Below are 14,116 nucleotides of genomic sequence, written 5' to 3'. Positions count from 1 at the left end.
AATCAGCTGCTGCTAATGCGGATAATTGCCATCCTAATAATCTTCTCCATAGTTTTATACAAAATGGAAGTTCGTTTATTCGGGTGATAATTGTCTATATCCATTTTGGATCCTTTTTTTAAAGTAAGGGATAATGTAGGTAGTTTTCATCGACAAGGGAAAACGTCTGAATCAAAGGACAGATTAAATATTTTAGTAGGCAGGATAGGAATGTCAGGACCTCCGTATGTAATTAAATAGGATGGTATTCAATCATAAACACTTCAGAGCAACGGTTTTTACGGCTTTATTGCGTTTCCCATAATGCTTGAAGTGAATGCCAGGTCTTCTAGTGTATATAAGTTGAAACTGCTAGTTATACGTTCATCCTGATTATATTGGATGACTCAGCCAGATCTCTGTGTTATGTCACCAATCAAACAATTATTTTACTTTCGGCATTTTGTGACGTCAAAGAACATTCGCAACATCATTTTTAAGTAGCAAACTAATATTACAGGTGCAAATCAAAATTGAGGGGTAAAAATATAAACAGAAATGGGGAGGTTCCGTTATCCTTAGGGAGTGAAGTTGAAACGTGCTAAATAGTGTCCCTTATCTCACTGAAGGTTATAGGGTAAGATTTTATTGGATTTTCTCTGCCAAACGGTTATTTCTGTGCTGATATATCTTTTCATAAAACTAGAAACTAAGACCAAATAATGTACTCCAGGATATACTTTTTCCATACCTAACCATAAACCACTGATAATGTCTACCAAAAGACGAAAATGTTATCTTCTTATATCTTTCGGGAAAAGCTGGTTATATACATCAGTGTTAACCGTATCAAACAGTGTGATATATTTATTCATCTATCTCTAGTATTGGAATTGTGAGTGGAGGTTGCGGTGCGTTTGAATAGTAGTGCTGTCGCACTATCAAATGTGATTACTAAGTTTAGCATAAACCTATTATGTCAGACCCAGGTCGTAGCATCAATGTAGTTTTTGGTAAGAAGTTTTTAATTTTATTTATTACAATTAGGGGGTCAAAATTATGTGGTTCCTTTACCATTGAGTAGCGACGCGACACTACTGGACTTAATGAAGTCAGTGGACTCTGTTTTACACATCCCATTTGATAAACAAAGAATAATATACAAAGGTATCCCAGATCCATACCTACTTGATATATTGTAGGAAGATCTCTTACAGATCCTGATGCACTAATTTCTTCATCGGGTCTCACTCCTGGGTCTAAAGTTATGATTCTTGGTTCAGTAAGTCAGTAAAAATCGTCTAATTAATCTGTTCTACCGAAGGTTGAAAAACTCAATCCGGATGAGGCCGTAAAACTTGTCAAGGCAAAAGACACATCTGATACAGTCGACTTGCAACTAAAAGACCTCACAGACAAGCTAGATACTATTGTAAGTTCAACTAAAAAAGTTTACAAGTCACGTTTGGTTGATCCTAAATATTTCCCTGAGTGATGTATAAATGCATTATGTTCACCCCTTGAATTCATTTTCTAAAATACAATAGTTTTCTAAGTACGAGCAAACAATTAATCGGATAACTATTATTATTTCTACGTTTGAGGATAATTTCGGTGCTTGCATTCTGCTTACGTATTACGTACCACGGTTCATCGCTACCTTATCTTTTCACTCAGTTGCATCGATAGCCGATCGTTACTATCTCCAGCTCTTAATTATCATTGGAATATATTCCTCACTTATATTTACAGAATAAACCATTGTTAACATTTTCTAGGGATTATGTCAGCAACTTTTCAACCCCAATTATTAAAGTGATGGGGGAAGAGTTCAAGTATTTATGAAGTAGGATTGTTGGTTTGTTTAAAAAGTGAACCGTTCGATTAGGTAAACTACACTTTTAATATCCTCACTTTTGACCTTATCGAGTTCTGGCTCATAAACCTCATTTGGTTTATATTCAAATTGCCAATTGATAAAATTAATTTTCATTCCATACAAGCCGGTGTTACGCCAAATTATTTGCGACTTTAAGTATTGCTTAGGGAATTATGATTAGGAACTATAGTTCTCAATCATACGAACTTACAGGTTCGTATTCTGAAGTCCTTTTCTCAGAAACTGTTCATGGTCAACATCTAACATAAGCCTGGAGTCGGATTTGTACAGACAATTTCATCCTACAAAGTAAAGCAAATTGACCAATACCTGAAAATTCTAAACATCACTTTTGCATTGCAGAGGCTTGCCTACTTTGGCGTTTTTATTCATCCTTCTGGAGATAGTTTTTACTCAATAATATATGGTGAAAAATGAAATTCTCAATCGGTCAGTTTTTCATTAAGACCGGTAAACATATGTTTGGGCAATTTTAAGACTATGCTCCTGCGACATCGACACCAAAGTGAGCGAGATAGTCTGATATATATTATTTCCATATTACTTCCAAATAAATATATAGCCATAATAAAACACAATGACAATGCCGTACAACAATTTCACAGATGTTACGCAGTTGATGATGATCCGTATTTGTTGTTGAAGAGTTTATTTTGTTAGTTTTAACAAATCATTCTAGGCGAAGGATTATTACAAATTAACTTAGTCGATAGTTGAGTATTCAGACCAATGAACTACAATATTAACCTGATCAAAATGATGTACTAATATCCGATTGACTTTCGCTTTTTCGGTCGCTCACTGTTTTGGTATAGAATTCAGTCGCTAGCCAATATAGGACTTCGGATTATCCGAACACGACCTGATGTTACCATCAGTTTAAACTACCCATTCATTTTCAGGGTTGGCAAAACCCGTTTTTATTTGCATTCAACTAATCTCTGCACATACATACTCCTGTTACCACTATTTATTTATTATTTATTTAAACACATATATATTGGTACAAAAGGGCACCAGATACATATGCGCCACACAAAATAATGAAAGTAGGAAGAGAAGGGATGATAATATAAGGCGGATTGAAATGTACAACCAGAAGACTCTTTCAGTTAAGAAAGTTAAAACCACTCTTTATGTAGAAAGTAAAAGAAGGTTACAGCAGGTTCGCCACTGGCTTCTATTCTGTGCCATATCTGATAACGTCTCTAGCCACTGTGTTGCACCATCTCTCGGACCCCAGCCAGGGAGTCGTGAAGGACCAACAGAAGCTAGCCCTTTGCAGCTTTCTTTCATGCCACGACACCATGTCATACACTGACCTCCTCTCCGCTTTTTCCAACCAGTCCCAGAGTCGGCAAATAATGCACGACGTGGAAGTCTCTGGGACGACATTCGTAGAACATGTCCAAGCCACCGAAGTCGGTGTTTCAAGATGGTGACACCAATTGGATTATCGTCTCTGCACCTGAACACACGATGCCGAACCTCTGCATTACTAACATGGTGTTGCCACTGAATGTCAGCAATCCTTCGGAGACAACGATGATCGAACACATAGAGACGTCTAACATCCTCAACTCGGAGAGGCCAGGTTTCACAAGCATAGAGCAAAACTGCTCTCACCGACGCGTTGTAGATCCGACCTTTTACAGCCAGACTAACATCACGAAGGCGTCAAAGATGTCCCAGATTGGCATAAGCCGCTCTGGCTTTCATTATACGTGCATCGATCTCATCACTCACGCCCCCACCAGCCCCTATGTAGCTACCTAGATACACGAACTTCTCAACTACTTCAATCTGATCACCATCCAGGGTGAGTACAGGATGAGAATCCTGCCAGTCTTGTAGGAGTACCTTGCACTTGGAGGGTGCAAAGCACATACCGTACCTGCGGACACTGATTGCCAACTGATTAAGTGCGGATTGCATGCCTTGGGCATTATCGCACAGTAAGACAATATCATCCGCATACTCGAGGTCAAGAAGTCGTTCTCCAGGCAACATATCCACACCGTTATTACTTACATTCATCAGAGCTGTTTCCAGGATGTCGTCGATGGCAAAGTTGAAGAGGAATGGTGAGATCGGGCAACCCTGCCTAACCCCACTGCTTGAATGGAACAAGGGATAGAGGTGGTTGTATGCCCTCACTCTGCCTGAGGTGTTCGTATACAGGGCCTTTAAGATGTTAATGAACTTCTCAGGCACACCCTTCTTCAATAGACAATCCCAGAGAACAGTCCTGTCCAACGAATCGAAGGCCGCCCTGATATCAAGAAACACTACGATTGTTGGCCTGCGATAAGTATGACGGTGTTCTAACATTTGGCGGAGGGTGAAGATGTGATCAATGCATCCTCGACCAGAACGAAAACCAGCCTGCTCCTCGCGAGTCGATCGTTCTCGGGTTTTAAACAACCTACGAAGAATGACAGAAGCCAATAGTTTGGACGCAATCGGAAGTAGACTTATCTCCCGGTAGTTGTTACAGGAACAACGTGAACCCTTTTTAAAGATAGAGACGACTATTGACTCATTCCATGATGTTGGAACACTTTCTTGCTCCCAAACCTTTGCAAACAACACCGTCAGTTCCTTAGCCAGAAAGTCACCACCATCTTTAAAAAGAGCCGGAGGTAAGTCATCTGGGCCCGGTGATTTGTAACGTTTCAAGAGTTGGAGTTCCTTGAGGACTTCCGCCCCGTTTGGTGGATCAGTCATCACCGGCCATGGGGGGCAGGACAAACTGGTTTATGTTGCCGGAGCAGCAGGCCAGTTGAACTGCCCTTCGAGAAATTCCGCCCATCGTCCAAGACGTCGAGAGATGTTAGTGATTGGCATCCCGTCATCCTCGTAGATTGTTTCACTCACACCAGACTTCTTGCTGCCAGTGGCTCGGATGAGTTGGAAGAGCTTCCGGCAGTTACCAGATGCAGCTGCTTCTTCCATCTCATTAGCACGCTCCGACCACCAGGCTTCTCGGTCCTTACGCAAGCTTTGCCCAATTTCACTACGTAACAGCCTTCGTTTGTGGTCAAACTCACGGTCACCCGGAGTAGACCAACGGGCTTCGATCAGTTGTAAGGAGCCAGAAGAAACCCAGTGCTTATAAGCGGGACGTTTGGCGAAGCCGCAAGCGACTTTACTCGCCATTTTCATGGCGTCGTGAAGATGCAACCAATACTCATCTATACTTTTCGGTGGGATGGTAGCTAGCCTAGAAGCTAGCTCCGCTCGATACTTACTTGCAACAGAAGTTGCAGCCAGTTTACTAACATCGATCCGTTGGTGGTGGTCAATCCTTCGGCCACTGAAAAGTAAGGTGAGATTGGCGCAGACCAGGGCATGATCAGACTCCAGATAGGTACTCCAAAAGGAGCGGCAGTCTTGTACACAGCCACGCCAGCGGTAGCTGATCGCGATGTGATCAGTCTGAGTCCAGGCTTGAGATGCAGAGGGAGGACGCCAGGTAGTGCATCGGCGATGACTGTTCCGGAAGTTAGTGCTAGCCAGAAACAGGTTGTGGTCTGTGCACAGTTGCAGCAAACGGTCCCCGTTATCTGTCCTGCGACCAACAAGTCCCCATCGGCCACCTAAACGACTCTCTTCTGTGCCTAGACGCCCGACCTGAGCATTCAAGTCTCCGGCTAATACTACAATATCTGTCGAACGCGCTTTCTGGAGAAGAACTGTTAACTGGTGGTAAAACTCATCCTTGATTGCATCCGGGCTGCAATCTGTCGGGGCATAGGCGGAGATGACGAAAAGACACCGTTTCTCACGCCGGTTTCTTCTCACTTTGATGGAACTTTCTAATCTAACAGCACATAACCGACTGTTAATAGGGGATCCAATCGATTAGTGCTGCCTCAGCCCTAGCGGTTAGTGCAACACCAACGCCAGCAAGACCGGACGAAGATGCCACAGAGTCCCCGGATAAGCGCACGTGAAACAAGCTTTTCGAAGCGACAGATGGAGAGCGAATTTGTAGTACTTCACTAGAGTCTTGAATACGGGTCTCGGATAGACAGCAAACATCAACATTAAGACTTTCTAAAGACATAGCCAGCCCCATCTGTTGTCCGATCTGCATTAGTGTGCGAACGTTGAAGGAAGCCAGCTTGAACGGCGTACGTGGTTTCAGAAAGACTGCTTCAGTATTCGTAATCGGTGGACCTGTTACTACTGATGAAGAATCATAGGCTGATGACCAGCATTCTTCATTCGAATTCATCCTGGACAATCCTTTCCAGTTGCTATTAATCCTTTTCATATTTGCTTCCAATGCCCGACACAGTGTGTTCTTTCGCCATCCTCTTTTTTGTTTCCCTTCAGAATTCCAAGTTACTGCTTGCCTCGTGATGCAGTTTGATGATTTCCTCAATGTATGTCCTATCCACTTCCGACGTCTTTTCCCAATTTCTTCCTCAGTTGGAGGCTCATTTGTTCTCTCCCAAAATAGGCTGTTGCTGATGGTATCCGGTCAATGGACATCCAGTATCTTGTGTAGACAATTGTTTGTCAACTTTAATGCTCCCCTTCACTTACTTGTTTACGTCTGTGTATTCAGCTTGTGCCTTGAATTTCTCTGCTCTTGTTCGACTGTTGATTGCTGTCTTCTTGTTTTACCTGTCTTGAATCTTGTCCAGGGTTTCGATAGAGATCCATTCCTTGTGACAATGCTTGTTGCGGCCCATAACCTCCTGATACATTGAAGTTAGTGTTTTTTTGATCTCTTCCTAATTGTCCTTCATAGTAGTTTTGTCTTCGAGTAGATCTTGTAAGGTTTGGAACATTTTTTTGAGAGCTACTTTGAATTCACTGAGTTTATTAGTTTCTCGAGGGAAGACTGTATTGAACCTTTGTAATTCTGTTTACCCAGTTGTCCTATGCTTCTTTAGCTTTAGTTTCATTTTGGCCACAGGCGATTGGTGATATGGAGCTATGTCAGCTCCTCTCCTGGTTCTCACTTCTTCCATTGTCTTTCTGAATTTTTTATTGATAAAAATGTCTATCTGGTTCTCCGTGGTGTGATCCGGTGAGACCCACGTAGCTTTGTGTATGCGTTTGTGGGGGAATATTGTGCCGCCTATAACCAATTTGTTGAATGCACATAGATTTGCTAATCTCTCCTCATTTTCATTTCTCTCTCCTAATCCATGTCGTCCATTATATCTTCATATCCCGTGTTGTCCACTCCAACTTTTGCCTTTAGGTCTCCCATCAGGATGGTGAGATCCTTTCTTGGGTACTTAGCTACGATTGATTGCAGCCTCCCATAGAACTGATCTTCATTGTCGTCGTTGCTATCATTGGTGGGTGTATAACATTGGATAACATTCATTGTGATTCCCTCCTTTGTTTTGAATGATACTTTGCTGATTCTGGGTCCATGAGATTCCCACCCCGTAAGTACATTGCGTGCTTCTTTAGAAAGCATCAGAGCCACTCCCTGAGTGTGCAGAGCATTTTCCTCTTTGTATCCGAAATACAGCAGCATTTCTCTTATATCTAACATTTGTCCAGCTTGAGTCAAACGGGTTTCACATATCCCGAGCACCACCGAGCTGTATCTCCTCATTTCCGGAGCTATTTGGCTGGTATTTCCGGTCTTCCACATTGTCCGGACGTTCCATGCACCTATATTAATTGTTGATCTGGTTGTTAGAAAGAGCGTTGGCCTCATCACTTCCTAGGAATCTCGGCTTTCATCGTGAAGAGTCATAGTTCTTCCTTCAACTGGGAGGACAGTTTAAATAGTTTAATTTGTTTATTCTGATTATTTTTTTAGCAAGGTTTTTTATGCGGGATGGGATTGCCCACTCCACGCCCAACCCCCCTTCCTTTACCCGGGTTTGGAACCGGCAGTAGCCCTAGATGAGCTACAGGTGTAGTGAACAGAACACGACTGGGGACAATCGGATGTATTTAGGCAAAAATTACAGACTCAGTAAATTCTGAAAACCATACAATGGACAGTTAATTTGCAAATTAACAACCAATAGTCTCAATCTTCACTGTTTCTTCTCTAATTCCATTGTTCGTGCATTTTCCTACCGATTGCTCTTCGTTTCAGTTCTTTCCTCATCGGTCTTCTGCCAAAATACATTCTATGTCTGACCAACACCATATACTACTTATATGGACATAAGTAGACCACACCACACAGGCGGAGTTAATCTCCGCATATACGAACTGTTTGTAGGTTGTTATTTTGGTTAGTTATTTGTATCTTCACAGATTCTATGTGTCACTATTTGTTTTGTTAAAGATTTCAAGTTACAATCTACATGCATTTTTGGTTTACTTTTTACATTTAGTTGTCTCAAAGTGATTCTGACAGTTTAGAGGTAACTGCACACGTAAAGTCTACAATTGACATAATGGAGCAGTGCATGCGTACTCTTGAGCTTCTGGATTCTGTACGGTTGCCATACAACTGCGAAAATGAACGCGCTTGTCGAAAAAGGCTAGTGGACACAATACAAGTAGGTTTTAAAGTAATGTTTATCTTCATCGAAGCGGTTTATGCTTAGCCTGATACCTTTTTAAACCATGATTTCAAACAGTAAATGCTTTGTTGTTGTTATGGTCAATGTCACTCATGTAGTATCATTAACCCAGCTTGTGTAAACGTTGCTTCTCTTACTTTAAACTTTGAAAATCCTCAGTTCTTTATCAATGAAAACATTGAGATATCTATGCACGTTACCTTTCGTACCAACAAAAGGCAGTGCAGACCTAATGTTCACATTAAATTATATTTCAGTAGAAGCACAAATTGGTACCCACTAGTTATACTTCATTAGTTTCAAAACAGCATCTTACAAATGAATATTCGAAATTCATATCAGTCAGTCAGCTACAACGTTGGACCAGGCATATATATGCATCGGTCCAAGTTGCCATACCTCATTAGCACAACAAGATGAACACCACATTCATAGAAGTAGTTAATTTAATGGTGGTTATATATAAAAGAAAGGTTGTATATAAAGATATAGTACAGGAAGGCAAAAAGTGTATGCACCTACGCCATCGTGATCGGTTCTGAGCCATGTCACACAGAGTCTCCAACCATTGGTTACAATATTCGCGCGGACCCCAACCAAGTACTCTGCATCTACCAACATGGCTCAGACTAAAGGTTAGTGACTTCAATGATTGATACCACGTTTTAGTTTGGCCGCCCCTAACTTTCTTCCATTCATCCCCTACACTAGTCAGCATAGCGCGTCGTGGTAATTAGTGTTCAGGCATACGTAACACGTGGCCCAACCATCTCACAACCTCATCAACTGATTTACCATCATTTCCTGATACTCTGCGTCTAACCTCACTATTACTTACCCGGTGATCCCAGCAGATGCGAGTAATATTTCTAAGACATCTGTGATCGAATGCTAGTAACTTGCGAGTATTTTCTACTCTTAATGGCCACGTTTCGCAGCCGTAAACTAGAACAGAGCGAGCTTCTGCGTAGTATACTCGTCCCTTAATTGGTAGACGGATATCTCGCCTTCGCCATAGGTGACGTAAGTTGACAAAAGTCAAATGAACCTTTTGAATCCGTATACACACTTCGTCAGACACCAACGAATTAAGGCTGATCAGACTTCCAAGATAAGTGAAGTTGTCGACGCGTTCGACTACTTCACTCCCTATCCTTAGTTCCAGTTTTTGATGCAGATCAATCCTGAAGCAATAATTTGCATTTAGAGGAGGAGGAACGCATTCCGAATATCCTTGCCTTGTTACTCAGTGCTACCAAAACACTCTTCACCAAACAGGACTATGTCATCTGCGTACTTTAAGTCGATAAGTGGATCTCCTGGTAGGAGATCAATTCCTGAAAATTCAGTCGAAGAGAGTGTTATTTCCAGCAGTAGGTCTATAATGAAGTTGAACAAAAATGGAGATAGTGGACAGTCTTGCCGGACACCACTTGAGGTTGTAAAATCAGATGAGAGTTCGCCATAAGCTCCCACTCGACTGGTAGTGTTCAAGTAAAGAGCCTTCACAAGGTTTATGTAATTCTGAGGTACACCTTTCAATGACGGACACTGCCACAGAACATCTCAGTCTACAGAGTCAAATTCTGCCTTTAAGTCAAGAAAAACTATCATTGTCTGACGCCAATAAGCATGCCTGTGTTCTAAAACCTGATGAATAGTGAATATGTGGTCGACACAGCCACGACCAGGTCTGAAGCCAGCCTGATTTTCTCGTGTTTGGAGTTCACTAGTTTTAGTTAGGAGCCCGATAATTATTGAGGCTAGTATTTTAGATGCTATGTTAGTCAAACTAATCCCTCTATGGTTATCACAGGATGATTTTGGCCCCTTCTTATATATTGGGACAATAAGTGATTGTGACCAGTCAGATAGGATTACGTCGAACTCCCAGATTTTAGCTAAAGTATTAGTCAACCTAATCGCTAAAATTGGACCACCATATTTAAAGACCCTTGGAGCCAATCCATCAGGGCCAGCTGCTCTTCCTCGTTTCAGATTAGTTATAGCCTTTTGAACTTCAGGTAGGGTCGGGGGACCTACTTCAATGTTCCATTCAGACTGTATGGGAATAGTGGGTAGTTGTGCAGTAGCTGAAGGTTAGCTGAACTGCTCCTTAAAGTGTTCCGCTTATCGTTTTTGTTATAACGTATGGACTCGTAATATATATGAACGTGCAATTAGAGAGGAGTGGATTTTACTGATCGGACGCAAATGATACTTGAAATCGTACGAGCAGTCTTGGGTGCTATTCGGTCCTTCCTATCTGCCTAGCCCAGCCAGTTGAGTGCAGAACACAAATAACAGCCTCGGCAATATGAATCATTATTTACAAACATACTGGGTTTTTATACAAACCAAAGTAATCAATAAACTGATTATAACTCAAGAATCGTATGATAATAAGTCAAAGGTCAAAATAAAGCTAATGATAAGAGGAATACGAATATGAATAGTTCAGTTACGTAATAATTGTACAATAGGAAATAGGCATATTACATTGATCCATAAATAGACCTAAAAGTTACCATTCGTAATTCACCGGGGGATATAACAGTTTTAAACGTCTGGGCTGAGAGCAGATAAGGGTTTCGTCTTTTTCCGAGATTATTTCGCTTACACTTGACTTCTTAATTCCGGTTTCTTTTATTAGTCTGAAGAGTTGTCTGGTGTTGCCTACAGCCATTGCCATTTCTATTTCTTTTGCTTTCGTTACCCACGACTGCTGACGGTCGTTCCTAAGACTTCTGGTCAACCTATATCTGATTTACTTTCGCTCTTCATCGTGAGTTTACGAGAATCCATCAGTGTAACAGGCTTGGAAGAAATGCATTGACGTTCTGTAACTTTTTGGTTTAAATTACTAATAGATGTTACTGCTGTTTCCACAGCTGTTCGTAAATCTTTCCAAGCAACAGCTGGATCAGCCTCGTTTACAGAACTGCCTAGGTGTGAACTGAGTTGTTCCTGGAACTTGCTTTTGGCTTTCACGTCTCTCAGTTCAATTCTAGTGGGTCTTCTTAGTGTGGTTTTTCTGTGCCCAGTGAGGCGCAAGCCAATGCGTGCTCGTATTAAAGTATGATCAGAGCCTCTCCAACGATGACTGATGGCAATATGGTCTATTCGAGTCAATCGCTAGTTTGGTGCAGGTGGTCGCCATGTTAGACGATGTCTCTCTACTTATGTTTGTAATTAGTACTTGTTAGAAATAAACGATTTTCTGAGCACAGTTGCAGCAGACGATCACCATTATCTGTTCGCTGAGCTGGGATACTGAAATATCCACCTAAATGTCTTTCTGTTTGGTTGAAACTACCTACTTGGGCATTAAAGTCACCTGCTACGTGTAGTATGTCTGAGCGTTTAGCTTTATGAAGAAGTTCAGAGAGCTTTCTGTAGGCGGCTGTTAACGAGAATCCATTCTAATAGTGCTTGTTCTACTCTCATACTAAGTGCTATGCCTACACCTGCAAGTCCACGAGAACTAGTCATCAGGTCACCAGATACACGGAGGGTGTACCTCGTCGGCTTTCCGTTTTGGCGAGGTGAGGTCAAGTGAATGACCACACTAGGATCCTGTATGTGTGTTTCGGGGACACAGCATACATCAATGGTACGAAATTTTAGGGTTTTAGCCATGAAGGCCTGCTGGCCAATTCGACATAGGGTGTGTACGTTGAAGGCTCCAATGTGTAGTTTGGAGCGAGGTATTAGTACACCTTGGACAGTGTTTTGCGTACTACAATCATGTGCTATAGTGACACTTAAGGAAGAAGCCCAAAGAGGAAGTTTAGTGTTGAAATTCGAGATAGGAGGAATAATAGGGATTGAAGAAGGAGATTGATTATGAATACAGTGATCTTGAGTGGTGTTATGAGGGCGGTTATCGATTCCTAGTTCTTCCAGAGGTACCTGAAAAGGAAATTGGATTAGAAGTGGTCTTAATGACCTGGGAGCGTGGCCGCGGAGCCCAAGAGACATCTGCTTGAGGCCGGTCTTGCACAGCCTTTTTATGGGAAGTTTTTAACGTGCTAGCTCCATTCTTCAAGATACCTTACCGCCAGAGGCGGATATCCGTGGGATAAGACGAGGTGTGTATTTTTAGGGTCGACCTTTTCTAACCCCACCCCTCCTTGTGGGAAGACAGCATCGTTGTTATGCCAGTTGTCTGAAGGAAACACCTTACTGTCATCACACTTCTGTACAGTCGGCAGTACGACTTCACCCTCGGACCTTGGGTTTGCTGCTTTTAGTCTTACCGCTCTTCAACCGACCTGCCTGGCATGGTAGGAGCTTGAGGAACGACTGTCCCAGCCAGTATAGCTCGATTGGTTCATCACGATAGACAAACCCGATCACCATGTCAAGGTAGCAGCAACGGTCGGACCAACCTTGTAGAGGCCAGTTTATGTGCCTGTTAGAATTCAGGTAGTTCTTGGTTGGTGGTAAATTTTCTATACGTGACAATATCTTCGTAAATATTTTCAAGTATTATGTGTTCGATTATTAGTTTTGATGGTAATTTACTCTGTTGTTATGGATTCCCTTAGTCAAATCCACTTTACAGACTGTTAAAGCTAATACTCTCGAATAAATTTTTAGTTCATTCTTTGTACTTATACATATGGACGCTATTACCCAAAAGACGAATAAACGTTATCTTATTTCGTTTTTGACGAAAGATTTCTCGCTTTAATCTGTTCTCGAAATATAAGCCTTGTAAAGTAATAGTCATATGAAATGATCAAAAAAATTGTTAGTGTTCACTTGTTTTTCAAGCATTATTTTCAGGTATATTAACCAATGTAGTTTTCCCTTCGATCTTTTTACTTCTTGATTCATTCTTTATCTCGAAATATTTTCCAGGAGTTTCTTGTACAGGCGGACAAGCTGAGAGCTGAATTTTTAAAGCTTATCAAAACACAACAATGACATTTTCTGTGTTAACATCTTTTTAACATAGTGTTTACTACAGTACTATTTTTGTCAGTAATTTAAAAAGTAACATTACAGTTTGTTATACCTGTATTTTTCCTCTTCGATCAGAAACATGAATATAAATAAGGTAATAACAAGGGTAACTGTCATAGAAATAAACACGATAACTGATCTCAGTAAAAGCGGATAAAAAATGAATGATCTCGTTGCATATTCTTCTCCTCTACCCCACCATTGGATTTTCAGTCATCGCTGTAAGGCAGTAAACCTATGCACGAAAATAAAACAAATTTATTTCAGTCTAGAAGCTAAATTTATACCGAATAATGAATTCATTTTCATCTGAATGTTTACAATCTATTACGTGATTTCATCGCAGATAAAAGATGTAATGGGACTATGAAAGGGAATTTAAAAACATTCCATTGTGAGAAATTATCACATGTTAAGCACATGGTATTACTCTTTGGTTAAAGTATAATTGACGATCATGTTAAAAAAGCTTCATTACCTCAGAAAAGATATGTTAAGACGTAGTATTCGATTCACACTCATCGTTGTCATCTCAAGAATGTTTCATAGATTTGAGATAGCTTAATAAGGTTCTCAATGTCCTATTGTCTAAGTAGCTAGAAGCCTCATACACAAAAATAAATGTAGGTAATATGTGGCACGATACAAATGAGTGTCGTTCCTTGTTATCGCTTTTCAAACTAGTGATCAACAAAAAGACGGCGTTGAAGAACGAGCGAGTTGGGTCAGTAAAGTGTATTAAGTGACA

At 41.1% G+C, this 14,116-nt stretch overlaps 1 protein-coding gene across 1 annotated transcript; it reads left to right on the top strand.

Annotated features, from left to right (window-relative positions):
• Positions 1 to 1,183: 1,183 nt before the first annotated feature.
• On the top strand, positions 1,184 to 13,329 carry Smp_196230 (hypothetical protein; the record flags this gene model as incomplete). The annotated part of the gene is made up of 4 exons (XM_018794441.1): positions 1,184 to 1,261; positions 1,304 to 1,411; positions 8,206 to 8,373; positions 13,264 to 13,329. Coding segments are annotated over 4 exons (420 nt in total), but the record flags the coding sequence as incomplete, so codon positions are not given.
• Between the last annotated feature and the right edge of the window lie 787 nt (positions 13,330 to 14,116).

Source organism: Schistosoma mansoni, chromosome 1 (genome assembly GCF_000237925.1).
Source record: "Schistosoma mansoni strain Puerto Rico chromosome 1, complete genome".
Lineage (NCBI taxonomy): Eukaryota > Metazoa > Platyhelminthes > Trematoda > Strigeidida > Schistosomatidae > Schistosoma > Schistosoma mansoni.
Note: the sequence above shows the minus strand (reverse complement) of the source record. Positions and strands in the feature narration are given on the sequence as shown.